At 46.3% G+C, this 20288-nt stretch overlaps 1 protein-coding gene across 3 annotated transcripts in view; it reads right to left on the reverse strand.

Annotated features, from left to right (window-relative positions):
• The window catches only part of TJP2 (tight junction protein 2), a 260996-nt gene that overhangs the window by 30005 nt on the left and 210703 nt on the right, over positions 1-20288 (reverse strand). For all 3 annotated transcript variants that reach the window (XM_073572240.1, XM_073572241.1, XM_073572239.1), the window contains 5 exons: positions 13651-13746; positions 13489-13568; positions 12063-12273; positions 9422-9522; positions 8509-8721 (listed from right to left, as the gene is read on the reverse strand). In XM_073572240.1, coding sequence (XP_073428341.1) covers positions 8509-8721; positions 9422-9522; positions 12063-12273; positions 13489-13568; positions 13651-13746 — 701 coding nt within the window. The remainder of the gene's footprint in view (positions 1-8508; positions 8722-9421; positions 9523-12062; positions 12274-13488; positions 13569-13650; positions 13747-20288) is intronic.

The following is a 20288-nucleotide window of genomic DNA, read 5'->3' on the forward strand; positions in this document are numbered from 1 at the left end:
ATGTGCAATCTTCATTTAAACAAAATTTGTCCGGTGCAAAAGTATGGACACCCTTATCATTTTCTTGATTTGAACACTCCTAACTACTTTTTACTGACTTCCTGAAGCACTAAATTGGTTTTGTAACCTCATTGAGCTTTGAACTTCATAGCTAGGTGTATCAAAATCATGAGAAAAGGTATTTAATGTGACCACTTGCAAGTAGTTCTCCTAGTTGATTCTCCTATGAAGAGTGGCATCATGGGCTCCTCAAAACAACTCTCAAATGATCTGAAAACCAAGATTATTCAACATAGCTTTTCAGGGGAAGGATACAAAAAGTTGTCTCAGAGATTTAACCTGTCAGTTTCCACTGTGAGGAACATAGTAAGGAAATGGAAGAACACAGGTACAGTTCTTGTTAAGCCCAGAAGTGGCAGGCCAAGAAAAATATCAGAAAGGCAGAGAAGAAGAATGGTGAGAACAGTCAAGGACAATCCACAGACCACCTCCAAAGACCTGCAGCATCATCTTGCTGCAGATGGTGTCACTGTGCATCGGTCAACAATACAGCGCACTTTGCACAAGGAGACGCTGTATGGGAGAGTTATGCGAAATAAGCTGTTTCTGCAAGCACACCACAAACAGAGTCGCCTAAGGTATGCAAAAGCACATTTGGACAAGCCAGTTACATTTTGGAAGAAGGTCCTGTGGACTGATGAAACAAAGATTGAGTTGTTTGGTCATACAAAAAGGCGTTATGAATGGAGGCTAAAAAACACAGCATTCCAAGAAAAACACTTGGTACCCACAGTAAAATTTGGTGGAGGTTCCATCATGCTTTGGGGCTGTGTGGCCAATGCCGGCACCGGGAATCTTGTTAAAGTTCAGGGTCGCATGGATTCAACTCAGTATCAGCAGATTCTTGACAATAATGTGCAAGAATTAGTGACAAAGTTGAAGTTACGCAGGGGATGGATATTTCAGCAAGACAATGATCCAAAACACCGCTCCAAAACTACTAAGGCATTCATGCAGAGGAACAATTACAATGTTCTGGAATGGCCATCCCAGTCCCCAGACCTGAATATCATTGAACATCTGTGGATGATTTGAAGCGGGCTGTCCATGCTCGGCGACCATCAAACTTTACTGAACTGGAATTGTTTTGTAAACAGGAATGGTCACAAATACCTTCATCCAGGATCCAGGAACTCATTAATAACTACAGGAAGCAACTAGAGGCTGTTATTTTTGCAAAAGGAGGATCTACAAAATATTGTCACTTTTATGTTGAGGTGCCCATACTTTTGCACCGGACAAATTTTGTTTGAATGCAGATTGCACATTTTCTGTTAGTACAATAAACCTCATTTGAATCCAGAAATATAACTGAGTCCATCAGTAATTAGATATATGAAACTGAAATAGCTGTTGCAAAAACCAAAATTGTTATAAAGAAAAAAGGTTAACATTAATAGGGGTGCCCAAACTTTTACATATGACTGTATGTAACCTGAGACCTAGCCTTCATTACCTGATCCTGTCTTGTACTTATATGTATCTTTGTTTGTGATACTTATGTTTAATACATTTATACATTGTTTTTTATTTTTTTTTTTTATAATTTGGACTCTGTACTCCTTATGGTTGTGGTTATCAAGTTCTAATGTGGAGTGTCCCTTGGGAGCCTTTCATGACCTAATATGGGTATTGGTCAAGTGGGTGTCCTATCCTATACTGTGCCTTGGTTGGTCTATTTTTTTTTACTTGCCTTTGCGCCTGCATCTTTCTCCACACATCATAGCTAATGTAATCAGCCATCATGTGATTTTAAAAGCCATGGGTGGAGTAATGCTCCACCTGCAGCTGTTAACTGCCGCTATTAATCTCTAACAGCGGCGTTTAACACGAGCAGTCAGGAATGTTGGATCTATCAAAATATTACATAAATTAAACTGATTGGTAAACAGAAAAACAATAAAAAAATTTTTTTAAAAAATTAAAAAAAAAAAAAGCAAAAATACAATGTTTTGGGCCACAGTTAATCAAAGCATTGTATTTAGCCCAAAATGGTATTAACAAACGTTTCAGCTCAGGGCTCAAAAAATAAGTCCTCACACATCCCCTATATCCCAAAAAGTATTAAGTTACGTACCGGTAACGGTATTTTTCGGAAGCCCATGATAGCACCACGAGAGAGGGGATCCGCCCCATAGGAACAGGAAACCTACAGATACAAAAGGGCGGTAACCTCTCCCACGCATCAGTTGGATTACAGAGCTTGAGAGGCTACCATGGTTAGTACACAACATATGATATATACAACCTATCTACCCTATTTAACAGAATTATTTCATACCATCTCCCACATAAGGTGATTCTATGAACAAACTTCTAAGGAGTGCACCCCTATATGTGAACAAGGGAGGGAACTAAGGGTGCTGTCATGGGCTTCCGAAAAATACCGTTACCGGTACGTAACTTAATACTTTATTCGGACTCCCATGACAGCACCACGAGAGAATTACAGAGATGTAAACTAACTTAGGGAGGGACTACAGCCTGCAGCACCCTTAGCCCGAAGGTGAGGTCTGAGGAGGCACCCATGTCTAACCGATAGTGGTTAAAAAAGGTGGAAGGAGATGACCAGGTGGCCGCCTTACATATTTGATCAATTGATACTCCAGATCTCTCTGCCCAGGATGATGCCATGGCCCGAGTGGAATGTGCCCTCAGGTTCTGTGGAGCCGGACCGCCACCTGCTGTGTAGGCAAGAGAGATAGCCTCCCTAATTCACCTTGCTAATGTGCGTTTTGATACTCTGTATCCTTTTCTGGAACCTTGGAAGGATAGGAATAATGCGTTCTCCTTCTTCCAAGGATCCGTGGCTGCTAAATATGTCAGTAAGCACCGCCTAATATCTAATGCCTGAAGTTTCTGCTCTTTAGGGTTGGTTGGATTAGGGAGGAAGGAAGGCAGAACTATCTCCTGTGTCCTGTGGAATTGTGTTGCTACCTTGGGAAGGTATGCTGGATCTGGCCTTAGGATCACTCTATCCTGTAAGAACTCTGTGTAAGGAGGCAATCTGGAGAGTGCCTGTATGTCGCTCACCCTACGTGCGGATGTTATTGCTACCAGGAATGCTGTTTTAAGGGATATAATCTTTAGTGAGGCGGAATCTAAAGGTTCAAACAGACTTTCTGTCATGGCTGTAAGGACTAAGTTTAAGTCCCACGGTACGCATCTGTCTTTGTGTATAGGTCTCGATCTGGCCGCTGCTCTGATGAACCTTGCTACCCAATAATCTTTTGCAATATCAGCTGCAAACAGGGACCCTAAGGCTGAAACCTGTACTTTTAGCGTACTTGTGGAGAGACCCAATTCGAAACCTTTCTGGAGAAATTCCAGAATATGTTTCGTGGGAATTCCATTTCTGATGTCAAAGTGAAAGGTGGATAGGAAGCGTTTCCAGGTCCTAGCATAAATATTAGTGGTGGTTAATTTTCTGCTTCTTAGGAGGGTGTCAATTAAGTTCTTGGAGAACCCTCTATTTTTTAATAGTGACCTTTCAAACACCACGCCGTCAAATGAAGTCTCGCTACTTGTGGGTGGCTGACTGGCCCCTGGTAGAGGAGATCCGGAAGGTTCGGTAGTACCCAGGGATCGCCTACCGACATGGTCCTCAACCACGCGAACCAGGTCCTCCTGGGCCAAAAGGGGGCAATCAGTATGACTCTTGCCTGATCCTCTCTGATCTTCCTGACTACCAGGGGAAGAAGATTCAATGGTGGGAAGGCGTATGCCAGAGAAAAGTCCCATCTTATCAGTAGGGCATCCACCGCCAGGGGATTTTCCCTGGGGTTCAGAGAGCAGAACAATCTTTCTTTTCTGTTTTCTCTGGTGGCAAAGAGGTCTACCTCTGGCTGGCCCCATCTGCGGACAATCTGGCGGTAAATGTCTTTGTTCAAAGCCCATTCTCCTTGTCTTAGAGCCTTGCGGCTTAAAAAGTCTGCTCTTACATTGTCCTTTCCGCTGATGTGGAGCGCGGTCAAAGATAGACAATTTCTCTCTGCTATCTGGAGGAGCCGTTCTGTTATCTGCATCAGAGCGCTGGAGCGGGTTCCACCTTGGTGGTTGACATATGCTACCGCTACCTGGTTGTCCGAGTGTATCCTCACATGATGGCCCTGCAGGTAGATAATGAGTTTCTTGACTGCTTGCTCTATCGCCAATAGTTCTCTCTGGTTGGATGAGATTTCAGAATTAGAATCCCACTGGCCCTGTACCACTATGTCCCCCATATGGGCTCCCCAACCAAAGGAACTAGCGTCTGTGGTTATAATACGGGTTATCTGTGCTATCCAGGGCACCCCTGACGCTAGGTTCTCGCTCTGAAGCCACCATCTTAGTGATGTAACAGTTGAGGGGCTTAGACACATCCGACCTTGTAAGGAGCCTCCAAGGGCCCTGCTATTAATCAAGACGTCGTTTTGAAGGGTTCTGGTATGGAACTGTGCCCACCTTACTGCTGGGATGCATGAAGTTAGAGAACCTAACAGGGACATGGCCTGTCTGAGGGTCATAGATGGATTATCCATTGCCCGAAGAACCTGCTCCTGTATCTTTTGTAATTTATCTAGTGGTAGCAGGCACCGCTGAGTGTCTGAATTTAGTATCAATCCTAAAAATTTCTGTATTTTTAAGGGCTGGAGTCGGGATTTCTCGTAGTTTAAAATCCATCCTAGGTTTTCTAACCTGGATCTAGCTTTTTCTATCTGGGATTTACAATGACCCATCGATTTTCCTACAATCAAGAAATCGTCTAAATATGGAATGATTAAGACGTCAACCTCTCGTAAGTGAGCCATAACTTCGGCCACTAATTTTGTAAAAACCCTGGGTGCTGCTGAGAGACCAAAGGGAAGGGCTCTATACTGAAAATGACGTACTGTGCCCTCTACTGAAACTGCCACCCTCAGGAACTGCTGGAAGTCTGTATGGATAGGTACGTGATAGTACGCGTCTTTCAAATCTATGACTGCCATAAAACAACCTTTAAACAATATTTTTATTGTTGTATTAATGGACTCCATTTTGAATTTATGATTAATCAAAAATTCGTTAAGGGAACGAAGGTTTATAATCGTTCTGAATGTGTTATCAGGTTTCTGGATTAGAAACAGGGGAGAGTAAAACCCTCTTCCTCTTTCAGCCTCTGGGACCTCTACCAGAACATTTTTCTGACATAGGCTCAAGACTTCCGCTTCTAAAGCCGCTTGTTCAAGATGAGAAGATCTTAAGGGGGTCAGTTTAAAGGTGTCCCGTGGGATCTGGGTAAATTCCAACCTAAGCCCGGTGGATATTACCTTGCGCGCCCAGTCACTATTCGTAATCTGCGACCATGCCGGGAAGAAGGATGACAGTCTACCCCCTACGGGAACCGCTAGTCATTGATTTGGTTTCTTTTGATCTCTTGACGAGCGTGTAAACATATAGCCCGTACCTCGTCTCCTTCTGTCTTCCCATCTGGGTCGATCTCTAACAGGTGAAGAGTTGCGCCTTCTCCCCTGGCCAAATCTCCTTCTACCAAATGGGCGACGGTAGGACGCTGATGAAAGGTTTGGGAACTTTTTCTTGTCGTCCCCCGCCTTTTCAAGCAGCTCGTCTAGGACAGTTCCAAATAAGTATTCGCCCTCACATGGAATCGCACAGAGCTTTGCTCTGGACTGGATGTCTCCCTGCCAGCACTTTAGCCACAGGGCTCTGCGAGCTGCGTTAGAGAGACCTGCTGCTCTGGCGGCCATTCTCATTGCATCCGCTGAGGCATCTGCTAGGAAAGCTGCTCCCTCTTGGATGGTCGGTAGGGCCCCAAGAATTGTTTGTCTTGATGTACCCTGCTTTAGTTGTGACTCCAACTGGTCCAACCAGACCATCATGGACCTGGCCGTGCACGTTGAAGCCACTGCTGGTCTTAAGGACCCGGCCGCCATCTCCCAGGTGTTTTTCAGGAAGGTATCAGCTTTCCTGTCTAAGGGATCTTTAAGGGATCCCATGTCCTCAAAGGGGAGCGAGGATTTTTTTGATGCCTTCGCAATGGCAGCGTCTAATTTGGGGGCTCTGTCCCAAGAACTTACTGCCGGATCGTCGAAGGGGTATCTCCTTTTGAGGGCTGGTGGTAGCGACCCTCTTTTGTCCGGTCTTTTCCACTCTCTGTGGATCAGATCCTGTATCTTTTGGTTTAACGGAAAGACTCTCCGCTTCCTCTGTTCCAGCCCACCGAACATGACATCCTGCATGGATAAATGGGGCTTAGGCTCCTCTACCTCCATTGTCCCTCTGACTGCTTTGACCAGCTTGTCTACCCGGTCAAGAGGCAGACAAAATCGCCCCGAGTCCTCTTCTCCTGAAGAGGACGAGGGAGATGAAGCCTGGGAGTCTCTGCTTTTTCTCCACTCTGCTGAGGAATCAGACTCCGCCGGGACCTCGCCCCTTAGACTTTGCGGCTGAGACAAGGACTTTAGGGTTTCCCTCATTTCTACCCTGACAATGTCTCTCAAACTCGCCGCTACTGCAGGCGACTCTTCTGCCACCGTCTGCTGAATACAGGGGGGGCACAATCTTTTGAGGCACGCGTCTGGTAATGGGCATGCACAGAGTGCGCATTCCCTATGTTTATTTTTATTTGTAGCTTTTTTTCCCTAGAAAAAGAAAAACACAGAAGGGGGGTCCCGTCACTGAGTGAACTTTCACGAAGATCACTTACCAGTGCCACAATCAAGTACCGGAGAACGAGGGGGATTTCTTTTAGCCGATGCTCCTATCTGCCTGGAGGAGCTTTTACAAGTGGACTGGTCACTTCGTCCCGCATTACTGTCACGGGACCCTTTCTTTTTCTGTTTGACCTGCCGAAGGTCATCCAGGGGCGGCAGTGATGTCTGCCGCTGCTGCCCTTGCTTCTGTCGCTGCTGCTCTCGATCGCTTTCCATCACCACTGCTGCTGCTGCTGCTGCTGCTGCACACTGCTGCATGTAGTAATGTGGCCAAGGCAAGGTACCCTGCCCGGGTCCCGCCTAAATACCCCTCCTCCGGTCAGCAGTTTCCATGCCGCGCTCCTCCCCCCCCTTAATGGATCTCCCTACCCCAGCTGGCGCCCCACCGCGTGCCATCGGTGTTTCCGATGGGCGCCGCCATCTTGGGATCGCCGCGCATGCGCAGTAGCGCGCTGACCCGGAAGCGCCTCCTCCGCCCACCCCCTGATGTCACCGCTACCCCGGAAACGCCGGAAGCTCCGCGGGACGCCCGGGAGCTCCGGAGCAGCGCCCGGTCGCAGCCCTCTGCACAGCGCTGGCAACCTATCTGCGCCGCCGGAGCCGGGAATCCCGGGGGGGAAAATACTTACCGGCGGCGGCTTAATTCCGGAGACGGCCATTCTCCGGACGCCGCTCCCTGCTGTCCACGCCACCGCCGTGATACCCATCCTGGGCCACCGTGGCGTCTTCCAGAAAATCCGAACCAAGCCGAGGTAGGAGACCCCCTCGCTACCGGTGTCGGCTGGCCGGCCTGGGATCCCATTCTTCTGTAGGATCCCGTCCCCTCAGGAACAGGAAACCAACTGATGCGTGGGAGAGGTACCGCCCTTTTGTATCTGTAGGTTTCCTGTTCCTATGGGGCGGATCCCCTCTCTCGTGGTGCTGTCATGGGAGTCCGAATAAATGAAAACGCTAGGGATCTTGAAGAATGGGGACAAAAGCAAAAAAAATACAAGTTTGGCATCTGCATATTCGTAGTGACTAGGAGAATTATATTGCTAGGTCAGTTTTCCCATAAAGTGAACATGATAAATAAAAATAAAATAAAAAAATAATAATTGTGGAACTGCATTTTTTTTTGCTATTTCACTGTAATTAGAAATTTTTTCTGTTTTCCAGTACACTAAAAAAAAAAAAAAAAAATGGTATGGCCTTTGGAAAAGGGGAGGAAAAAAATGAAAACGCAAAAACACAAAAATGTACAGGGTTGAAGGGGATAAGAAGACAAATTACATTACTGTAATTCTTGCATTATAGCTTACAAACCTTATATCCCGCCTCACTAAGTGAAATGAACTATTAAAAAGTAAAATCTGAGTAGAACTGCAATTTTGTGCAGCCAGGCCAACAGATGAGATGTGCAAATACAGACTGCCGATTATGGTGCATGCCTATATAGTACTGATGATTATCAGAATGCTGCTGTAAGTATTAGTGGATAATTGAGCAATGGCAATAAAACCATTATCTATATGCACATTAGTATACCAGTTAATATTACAGATAATATATCTTCACAAATATAAAACTGTCACGTTTTGAATACATAATTGTCCATTACATTTTTAAGAGGAAAAATATCAAATATCCTAAACTGCTGTATTCTGGGTAACTGGAACGATCCCCATTTGACACATTTGGGAAGAAAACATAAGTGGAAGATGTAAAATACAAAACGTTTTCAACAGGGTATGTCTGTTTCCATTTATAAATGTACCTCTTCATGATACACAGGCTCAGAAGAGCGGCTGATCGCTGAAACTGGTACTGGATCATCTGGAATCTCATCCAGCTCATTGTCCGTATAAGCCCCACCTTCACCGTCTGTGTCTTCAAAGTCACTTATTAACCTGCTGTCACAACTCAGGTAGTCAGCTCCCATTGCGGTCAGGTAGGACATTCGGTCGTCATCTTCATCAATTCCATCTGTCTATGGGTTTCATAGAAAAATTTCAAAATTAAAATTTACGGTTTCATAGAGAGCAAAACTTTGTACAGTCTACAACTTAAATGTTATTAAGAGTAGAGCATAAGCCATAACAGAGCCACTTTGCAAGAGTGGCTGCTTAAGGTAAGGGATAAAGCCCATCCGTCCATTAAATGGTTGTCAATCATTTGCATAAAATCATACATTGTGGCCACTGAAAGGGAAATGTATGGTTATAATCGAGTAAATATCAAATTATTTAGGTTTGCATTACAATAAAATACCCATCAAGAAAACTTCCTTCAGACACAGGCAATTAACTATGCTGTTAAGCCAACAGCCATTCCCCTCAACCACCCCAGACATTTCATAGTTTTTAAGGTCCAAATTAAACACAAGGCCATCGGGTTCAACCTTTAACCTAACACGATGACCCAGAGGAAGCTCCGCCAAGCATGGATGTACTCTCAATAGCAAGAGTGAAGAGAGCCACTGCCTATATCTTATATGAACAAAAGGACTTGGCATGCTAAAACTCAACAAGCCCAAACCTTTTCCCTGACATCATACATCAAGAGTCAATCAGGACACCGACAGGCGACAATGAAATCGTCAAATTCGGCCAATATTCATCTAAAGCATATAGTCACCATAAATTGAACCTCCTTTACAAAAAGTCACCAAAAATACTTAAATTAAGTACCTTTCCTTCCGAAACCCAAACTGCCTCTGTCTGTTGGCTTTTGATCACATCCTTTATGCTTCCATACCAGCTGTCATTTGCGGAATTTAAATTAATAGTGGCTGTGTAGAAATCCAGGCAGTTAGCAAAAAAAAAAAAAAAATTGAAGAACATTATACATTTAAAGACATGTTGGGGGTGACATTTACAGTTTGGAAATCAGTTTGAATGAAAGCTGAAGTAAATGTTTTATTTTTTTCATCTCTAATATTCACATGAATACTTTTGATATTTCAAAACTCACAAGTACAAATCAGAAAAATCAAAAACATAAGAAACTTATTAAACAAATAAGTCTAAACAAATAAGTCATAATTCACTAATACATACATACATACATACATACATACACACTGTTATATATATAAAGCCGGGTTGTGACTCACTTGTCAACTGGCTTTGGACCTTGTATGGACTCAATGGACTGTCCTCTTCCTACGCTGTTCGTTACCTCCTCTGTGTGTGTGTACCACAGGTGGGGTAGCCGACCCTGGGAGCACTGACGTAACATCTACCATTATCCCGGTGGGTCATCACAAGGGTTAGGCTCTGTAATGTGCACAATCCTGGAGAATTTTGCTTGGACTGCTCTGTGTTATCTGCCTGTTTTGTGGTTCAGTAAATTATTGCCACACTGTTTTACCCGCACCCTGCGTTGTCTGAATAGCGTTATGCCCATGTTAACGGGAGAGCGGACATTAGGCAGGACGATCCCTGGTCCATGCGGTTCCGACTAGTGGACTTGGGCGCCCGTCGATCCGACATTTCCCCACACTTCAATGTATACATACACACTCACAAAATATATTTTCTGTATATTAATGGGTTATTTAACTGTTTAAATCCATATCAACATGGGTTTATAAGGAATCGCTCTGTCAAACCAATCTAATCAGTTTTTCTGAAGAGGTATGCTATAGACTGGACCAAGGTGAGTCATTGGACGTGGTATATCTTGATTTTTCCAAAGTGTTTGATACCGTGTCACACAAAAGGTTGATTCACAAAATGAGAATGCTGGGTCTGGGGGAAAATGTGTGTAAATGGGTAAGTAACTGGCTTAGTGATAGAAAGCAGAGGGTGGTTATAAATGGTATATTCTCAAACTGGATCACTGTGACCAGTGGGGTACCGGAGGGGTCGGTGTTGCGACCTATTCTCTTCAACATATTTATTAAGGATCCGGTAGAAGGTCTACACATTAAAGTATCAATATTTTCAGATGATACTAAACTATGTAAACCAGTCAATACAAGAGAAGATCGTATTCTGCTAAAGATGGATTTGGATAAGTTGGAAACTTAGGCCAAAAGGTGGCAGATGCGGTTTAACAATGATAAATGTAAGATTATACACATGGGAAGAAGGAATCAATATCACCATTACACACTGAACGGGAAACCACTGGGAAAATCTGACATTGAGAAGGACCTTGGGGCTCCTAGTTAATGATAAACTTACCTGGAGCAGCCAGTGCCAGGCAGCGGCTGCCAAGGCAAACAGGATCATGGGGTACATTAAAAGAGGTCTGGATACAAATGATGAGAGCATTATACTGCCCCTGTACAAATCCCTGGTTAGGCCGCACAGAGTACTGTGTACAGTTTTGGGCACCAGTGCTTAGGAAGGATATAATGGAACTAGAGCGAGTACAAAGGAGGGCAACAAAATTAATAAAGGGGATGGGGGAACTACAATACCCAGAGAGATTGGCAAAATTAGGATTATTTAGTCTAGAAAGAAAGACGACTGAGCGGCAATCTAATAACCATGTATATAAGGGGACAATACAAATATCTCTCTGAGAATCTCTTCATACCAAGGAAGGTGACAGTCACAAGGGGGCATACTCTGAGTCTGGAGAGAAGATTTTTTCCACCAACATAGAAGAGGATTCTTTACTGTTAGGGCAGTGAGAATCTAGAATTCCTTGCCTGAGGAGGTGGTGAAGGCGAACTCAGTCGAGGGGTTCAAGACAGGCCTGGATGTCTTCCTGGAGCGTAACGATATTGTATCTTACAGTTATTAGGTTCTTTAGAAGGATGTAGATCTGGGGATTTAATCTGACAGAATATAGGCTGAACTGGATGGACAAAATGTCTTTTTTCAGCCTTGTTAACTATGTTACTATGTATTTAAATCCACAATAGTGTAGAATAGGTGATAACTTAGTGATCACTGGTGGCGCCACTGCTGGGAATCCCCGAGAGCATGACTCTCGAAAGTTACGATAATCAATGTCTATGGGACTGCCCGAGAAAGATGAACACAGTGTTCTTGGGATCGATGGGGGACTCAGCAGTCAAATGCACTTTGGTCAGTGATTCTTATGGTGAAATCGACAGGTCATACCATATGTAAAGGAAGAGTAATACGTAGAAACAGAGGGCGAAAAGGCTATCTGTTCCCAGCTTCAGCTCTTCACTGCGACAACCATATGATGGCTTCAGCAAAAAAAAAAAAAAAAAACGGAGTCCACAGGACCACAATTCTCCAGGCAGATGGACCCCCATCTTTCGATAATCAATTAGCATATATTTGTTGTGTTGTCAACTTCTACAACTAGAATACATGATATAAAAAGCGATAATGTCTTACTTACCGGTAATGAGATGACCACAGGTCTTCTTCAATTTATTTGCCTGCTCATATAGCTTCCGAGAACTTTTGTTTGATGTTGGGCACAATCTTTGCCTCATAGTTTTTACACCTTGCTTGCTGTCTGGATTAAACAGCACAACTATAGGAAACCACTGAGTGTAGTTGAGCAAGTCCACTGCTTTAGGAGTAACATCCATAAGAGCATGTTTATCCTAAACAAAAGTCAAGCGCACAAACAAGAGTTATAACTTGATCCAGAAAAAAATGCTTCATTAGTTTGTCTGTCCGTTAAGGGGAACTTTTCACCTGAAAAAACTATATTAACCTGCAAAGATGGGGTTTATCTGCAGGTTAATAGCGTTGTGAACCCAACCAGCACCTGAATTTAGACCCACGCTGCCGGGGAAGAAATTAACTTTAATCTTTCCTACCCTCCCCTGTTTCAGTCACAGGGTAACCTCACCCTCGGCCTTGACTGACAGCAGCTCAGCAACAGAGTCCCCCTATCAGTGTAGGAGGCCCGGGGTAAATAAAGTTAATTTGCTCCCGACAGCATGGGTCTAAGTGCGGGCGCCGGGCAGGTTCAGAATGTAGTAAAAACAAGGTGTCAATATATCACTGAAAAAAATCCTCCTAGTGGCAGCAGCATACACCCCATGGTTTCTTGTGTCCCTCAATGAAGTGATAGAAAAAAAAATTATTATTTGTTGATTGGTGGACACTGCACTACTGGGACCACCACGCATTGCTAGAATCACGGAAACATTGAGTTTTACAGTTTAGCTTCTCTATGTACAGCAACTTTGCTGTCGATACACTGCAGGTCCAACCACAGGGACCCTTGACAAACAGGAAGTGACACGATATCCTAGTAATCCACCATCTTTATCCTTTCAAATTATTGTTCTAACAGAACACGATATTTTGCCTACCGAAAGTATAGGAGATAACTGCTAGGTTAGTGAAGGCCGCTGAAACCAAAAAAAGATTGATAGCTAGAATAGGCAACTACATAGTGTGGGTTGCAATCACCCAGTGCAAGGCAAGAATTTTGCACCCTCAAACTAATGGACTCCCTGCCACCAGACCAATATTGAGCCTCTAATCCCGCTAGCATACATACTCTATTTTAGGAATACACTGATGTCATTATAGTTTGATCTTTGACATCCGCCCCATTTTTTCTGCTGAAATCCACCAATTAAATTATTAAAGTGTGAGTCTAATCTCAGCCATTTTAATGACTAAAAAGGGAATAACCTGCATCCAAAATCCGGTTAGGCAAGAGAGTGGCTTCATGTGACTTGTACATGGATGCTAGAATTCTTTCCTCAGCTATGAATGGCTGAGACTGGAATAACCTCTTATCTATGTAGGTTAATATAACTGAGGAGCAATGTTACTGACGAGCTTGCTAGTGTACTCACCTGTTCGATTATCTGTCGAACTGTATTTAATCGCACTATTCCATTTGACTTCTCAGAGCCAGCATCTTTAGGTTCAGTCTCTGTAAAAGTTATGAGTATGTTAATATGTTCTAAACATTGATAACACATACACACATGGCTCCCCAAACAAACTTAACTTACTGGCTATGTGAAATAAGTCTGGCATATCTGCTGCCAATTTTTCCATGGCTACATCGGCTATTGGGCCAAATACCACAACAGGTCTTTTAAAGCCAGCTGTAACAAGAAGAAATCAATATTAGCAATGTCCCAGTAAAATTCCCATTTCTAGAGCAGTTACCTTCACCAACTGAAAAGGAATCTGAAGAACAGCTCCCAATGTACTATTCTGTTTCCTTCCCCATGTCACAGCCTGCTGTGAATATAAGCAAATTACTATCCAGCCTTTTCTGCTTAAAGGTATTCTGTCACCACGCTTTTGCCATATATAAATTATGGCCACCAATACTAGGGTCTCTTTTACAGCATTCTAGAATGCTGTAAAAAGGGGGGAAAAAAAACAAAACGGATTTTTGTGAGTACTCACCGTAAAATCCGTTTCTCCGAGACGCTCATTGGGGGACACAGGTACTGTGGGTGTATATGCTACTGCCGTCTGGAGGCTGACACTAAGTATACAAAAAAAAAGTTAGCTCCTCCAACGCCGCATACACCCTCGCCCCGATTGCGGGCGGAAACCAGTTTAGTGCAATAGCAGTAGGAGAACACTAAAAAAAACAATCTAGCCTTAAAGCAGAATACCATATGTCTGAAAAAGGATCACCCTAATTTTTTTAAAAAAGGAATCATACTAATTAAATAAACAAGAGCCAACTGGCTAACAGGGTGGGTGCTGTGTCTCCCAATGAGCGTCTCGGAGAAAAGGATTTTACGGTGAGTACTCACAAAAACCCATGTTTCTCCTTCATCTCATTGGGGGACACAGGTACTTTTGGATGTCCCAAAGCAGTCCCTGGGTGGGGGATTGTCTCACCGATCCAAACCACATGCACCTCCTGCTAAAGGTGCGCCATTGCTGCTTGGAGAATTCTTCTACCCAGGCTCGCATCTGACGAAGCCTGAGTATGCACATTGTAATGTTTAGAAAACGTGTGCAGGCTGGACCAGGTTGCTGCTTTGCATACCTGCTCTGCCGAAGCCAGGTGCCAAAGCGCCCAAGAGGCGCCCACTGCCCGAGCAGAGTGCGCTCTGATCCCTGCAGGAATTGGTGTGCCTCTAATCCGGTAAGCCTCTTGTATAGTTAGGCGGATCCATCTGACTATGGTCGACTTTGAAGCTACGAGTCCCTTCCTGCACCCTTCGGGGATAACAAACAGCGAGTCTGTCTGGCGAAAGGGTGCCGTCCGCGACACATCTTCTGAGCGCTGTCACTAGGTCCAATGTGTGGAGTGCCCTTTCTACCTGATGTACTGGCGCTGGACAAAATGAAGGCAGGACAATGTCCTCATTAATGTGAAACGAGGATACAACCTTCGGCAGAAAGGGTGGAGCTGGTCTAAGAACTGCCTTATCCTTGTAGAATGTAAGAAACGGTGCTCTACAAGATAGGGCTGCCAACTCAGAGACCCGCCTAATAGAAGTTATGGCTACCAAGAATGCGACCTTCCTGGAAAGGTATGACAATGAAATTTCTCGTAACGGCTCAAAAGGAGCTTCCTGCAGGACACTCAGGACCAGGTTAAGGTCCCAGGAGTCCAGGGGCGCTCTATAGCGGGGTACCAAATGTGAGACCCCTTGAATGAATGTCTTGACCTGCATGTTGGTAGCGATTCTTTGCTGGAAAAGGCCTGACTGAAGAAAAGCCAGGATGTTGGGAATCGAAAAAGACAGTGGAGCAACCTCGTGCTCTCGGCACCAACCAAAGAAACCCTTCCAAGTGTGATGGTAAATTGTCGCCGAGGTAGGCTTCCGGGCTGCGCGTGCCCCCCTGATTCACGTACGCCACCGCCGTGGCGTTGTCCGACTGTATCCAGACAGGACGTCCTGCTAGAAAGTGCTGGAAATGTTGCAGTGCCAACCGTACTGCTCGTATCTCCAACAAGTTGATTGGGAGGCGTGCCTCATGTTGTGACCTTCGCCCCTGAGTCGTGTGATGGCGGAAAACTGCTCCCCATCCGAGGAGGCTTGCATCGGTTGTGATCACCAACCATTGATCTGGGGAAAAGGCTTCCCCTGAAGAGAGGAGTCGCGCGTCCACCACTACAGTGACTGCTTGACTTGAGCGGACAATCTGCACTGATGATCGAGCGTGAATGGACTCTTGTCCCAGGATGCCAGGAGAGCATGCTGCAGGGGACGAAGATGAAATTGGGCAAACGACTTCCATTGCCGCCACCATCTTCCCTAGGACCCTCATCCCGAACCGAATTGTGTGATGGCCTGGCTGTTGAAGTTTCCGAACTCTCTGCCGGAGCGCTAGAGCCTTGTCCTGAGGGAGAACTACCAACCCTCGGGAGGTGTCGAAAAACATCCCTAGGAATGAAATCCTCTGAGCTGGAACAAGGGATGACTTCTTCCTGTTGACCAACCATCCTAGGCGGAATAGGGTATCCAGCGTGATGCTGACATTTTCCTCGCATGCCCGAAAGGACGGACCTTTCACCAAAAGGTCGTCTAAGTACGGCAAGGCCACTATGGCCCGAGAGTGCAGAATGGCCATGACGACCGCCATTACCTTCGTGAATACTCTGGGGGGCGGTGGCCAACCCGAAGGGCAGAGCTACAAATTGGAAATGCCGACCCCCGATTGCGAACCGTAGGAACCTCTGATGCGGAGGAAAAATAGGGACGTGCAGGTAAGCATCCTGGACGTCGATCGAGGCCAAGTATTCTCCTTGCTCCATGGTCGATATAACTGAGCGGAGGGATTCCATTCGAAAGTGTCTGATTCTGATGAACCTGTTCAGGAGCTTTAGGTCCAGCACCGGCCTTACTGTCCCATCCTTCTTGGGGACCGCAAACAGGTTGGAATAAAAACCAAGTTGTCTCGCACTCTGGTACAAGGACAATGTCCCCGTTGCGCTGAAGTACCTCGATGGCCCCTAGTAATGCCTCTGCTCGTGATTGCGCTTTGAGAAGCCGGGAAAGAAAAAAAATCACCTCGGAGGATGACTGACAAATTCTATTTTGTACCCGGACGACACTAATTCCGTCACCCATGCTTCGCGTGCTACCGCGACCCAGACATGGCAGAACCGGAGTAGACGGCCGCCCACTCTGCCATCTTCGGGTAACGGATGCCCCGAGTCATTTAGCTGAGGGCTTCTGGGATCTGGCCCCCCTTGACCTGGGCAGGCGGCCTCGCATCCCGCCCAGCGGGTTGGCTCTATACGTGACCTGACGATCCTTTCCTTGGTTGTAGCGCGCTGGGGTGGAGGAACTGGCCGCTGCCATCCACCCGGGGCTGAGAAATGCCCGAAAGCGTGCCTGCGGCTGACGAAATGGCAGTTTAACTTTCTGCTGTGGGAGAAAACTGCTTTTCCCCCCTGTAGCATCTGATATGCGCTTGTCTAATTTCTCCCCAAATAGGCGGCTACCCTGATAAGGCAGGGAAGTCAAGGATTTTTTGGAAATTGAATCAGCCCGCCATAGCCTTAACCACAGGGCTCTCCTAATGGCGATTGCATTCGCCGCTGCTAGTGCTGTGCAATTAGCCGCATCTAAGAATGCATTGATTAAATAGTCACCCGCCATTGTGATCTGACCAGCTATTTCAGATACTTCCGTCGGCAGGTCCCTATCCTGCAGGACCTTATTTAAAGAATCTGACAATGACATCATGGCCTTGGCTACCCATGGTGCCACGAAAGAAGGAGAGAGCGCTGATCCTGATGCTTCATATACCGAGCGGGCCAAGCTCTCTATGAGGCTATCCGTGGGTTCCTTAATGGAAGAAACACTCCTAGGCACTGACAACAAAGTCTTTGAAGCCAGGCGTGACACTGGGGGATCCACAACCGGAGATTCCACCCATCTCTTACAGAGCTCTGGTGCAAACGGATATCTCGTTTCTAAAGTTTTCTGGCCCGAGAAACGCTTGTCTGGACTTTCCCTGTGACGCTGCACTATGTCCTCGAACTCTGGGTGAGTGCTAAACACTCTATGCGGTCGCCTGGCCTTCTTAAAGGATACTTTATGACCTGAGCTTATGGAAACGTCCTCCTCAGTACCCAAAGTCTGATTGACAGCTTCGATGAGACTGTCTGTCTGCCGACACCCCGGGGTATCCAGGTCCAGGGATTCCTCCACGTCATAATCTGAGCTCTGCTCACTCCCGGAGGATGGTGACGGTGAACGAGACGCCGCACTCACGGATGCCGAAGCACCGGAGGGGTCCGGACAAGCAGTGTGGGCTCTCTTCCTATGCCTCTGCCTAGAGAGAGTGCGGCCCCTGCAGGCCGGAGGCTCTTGTGAGGTGGATGAACCCTCCCAGACAGGCGAGCCGTCGTCTCTGCCCCTATCAGGGCCTGAAGGGTCTCAATCGCCTTTGTAAGCGAAGCCATGGACCGCAAGAGTGATAACGCCCATTCTGGGGGATCCAGACCCCTGGGCTCTGTTGCAGGGGAGGGCTCCTGGGCGCGTTCGGAGTTACAGGCTTCACATAAATTAACAGTCTGCGCTCGTGGGAACATAACCCCACAGGAAACGCATGCGGCATAAAGGAACGTGTGAGTCTTTCCTTTTCCGGACATATTGCTGCTTGGGCCCAATCTATGAGATTCTGAGGGGAAAGGAGGAGGAGGAGGGTAACCTTTTATTGCTCGTAGCGTGGCCTCCAGGGACGGGGACCGCACTTACCCTGCTCCTGCGTCCCTCCACACTCCTGCCCTGCCTCTGCTGCGCTCCTTCACCTCTGGGTAGGCGGCGATGATGCTCTCCTGGTCGCGGCCTACCCCTTACTTACGCCGGGGCCTCAATTTGTCCGGCGCCCACCCTAGCCACGGGGGGCGGCGCCGGATATGACGTCACACCGGGGGGGCGGAACTTCCACCCGTGGCCTAGACCGAAGCCGCGGGCTAAATTAGCCACTGCCCGCCCACCCGTGCACTGGCGGCCCCGCTATCCCTGCGATCCCGCCGGCACCCCCCTGAAGCGCTCTCCTTCACCACCGCTGGGGAATCTTCCTAACGCTGCCCTCCACGTGCAGGTATAGGGAGGGAGGAGTGGAGGAGGGGGGGAGGAGGGAGAGGAATGGAGACTGCAGGATCACAGCCCTAGCCCAAAAACCTGTCACCTCTGGCCGCACCACTGACCTGGAGCCTCTCGCTGCCCAAGGGCCCTCCCCAGCCATCCATACCTGCCATCAGCAGAGGCCATGAGGTAATTCATTTTTGGACGGTGCAGGCACCCTAGCTTCGTCCGCCTTGCAGGGGCGAGGAGAGGGACCGTCCGCCGCCATGCAGCACCGCCGTCGTGCGTTGGTGGAGCAGTGGGGGCCGCACAGACTAGTCTTGTGCCTCTGTGCAAGCCCATGGTTTCAATACCTAGGGGTGGACAGGGCTAAGTCTGGCATAATGTCCCACGGTGCGGGAAAGGATATGTGGAGGGACACTCGCACGTGCTCACCCGTTGATGGTTTGGGGAAATCGGATCCTTTCAATAGGATGCGTTGCCCCTGTCTTATCTTCATAAAATAAAAAAGAAAAATAGATGTCCGGGGAAAAGTCCCAGAGATGTCCCTCGGTGCGGGAAAGGATACGCGGAGACGATACTCAACACGTGCTCGCCCGTTGATGGTTTGGGGAGATCGGACCCTTTAAATAGGGTCCGTCGCCCCTGTCTTATCTTCCTGGGAAAAAAAGGGGGAAAAAAAAAAAAAAAGTCTGGAGAAACCCAGTCATGTGTGCCTCCAAAGACACTAAGCATAAAACTGGGTGTATGCGGAAGAGGAGCAGCCAACTTTTTTTTTTTTTTTTTGTATACTTAGTGTCAGCCTCCAGACGGCAGTAGCATACACCCACAGTACCTGTGTCCCCCAATGAGATGAAGGAGTAAAAAAACAACCTTTCATCATACTGACAGACAGGGCGTTCAGGTCAGATGGGGGTCTCCTCTCCTTTTGTGATTGCCATCCTCTTAGCCCAAATTATGTGTATGACGTGTCCTACGTTATCCACACAGTGTCAACATCGCGTTCCTGTGCAGGCGCGCTTCTTCATTTCCAGCTCCCTTTGGCCTTTTCCCTATGCATGCGCACTACAGTACAGGAAAGGAAAGGGAGAGGTGCGCCTGCGCAGGAATGCGATGGGGACTGTGTGGATAACTTAGGTCTACACTGTGTTCCAAATTATTATGCAAAAAATATTTCCTCATATTTTCTCTAAATTAACTATATGAATTGCAGTCATTGTTATTTTCCAGTCATCTAATATTCTAGTATAATTGCAATGTTTTTGAACAAACTGCCTATGAAAACAGTATATTTTTAAAAATAAGAAAATGCATGTTCCAAATTATTATGCACAGCAGAGTTTAACCTTTTTATTTTTATTTTGAACAAAAAAAATGGTCAATTGTGAAATAAGCATTATCAGCTTATTACAAAATGAAATCAAACAGTTTTCAAGTCAAAACTTTATTCTAGGTGATGTTACATTTGCACATAGGACCCCTTGTTCGAAAGAAGCTTCTGAACTCTCTCGTCCAATGAATTTGTCAGTTTTTGGATGATTTGTGCTTCAATTGTTTTGCATGTGGACAGAATACCCTCCTAGAGCTGTTGCTTAGATGTGAACTGCCTCCCGCCATCATAGACACTC

This window comes from Dendrobates tinctorius, unplaced genomic scaffold (genome assembly GCF_039654945.1).
Source record: "Dendrobates tinctorius isolate UK_male_01 unplaced genomic scaffold, ASM3965494v1 ptg000031l, whole genome shotgun sequence".
NCBI classification, from domain to species: Eukaryota; Metazoa; Chordata; class Amphibia; order Anura; family Dendrobatidae; genus Dendrobates; species Dendrobates tinctorius.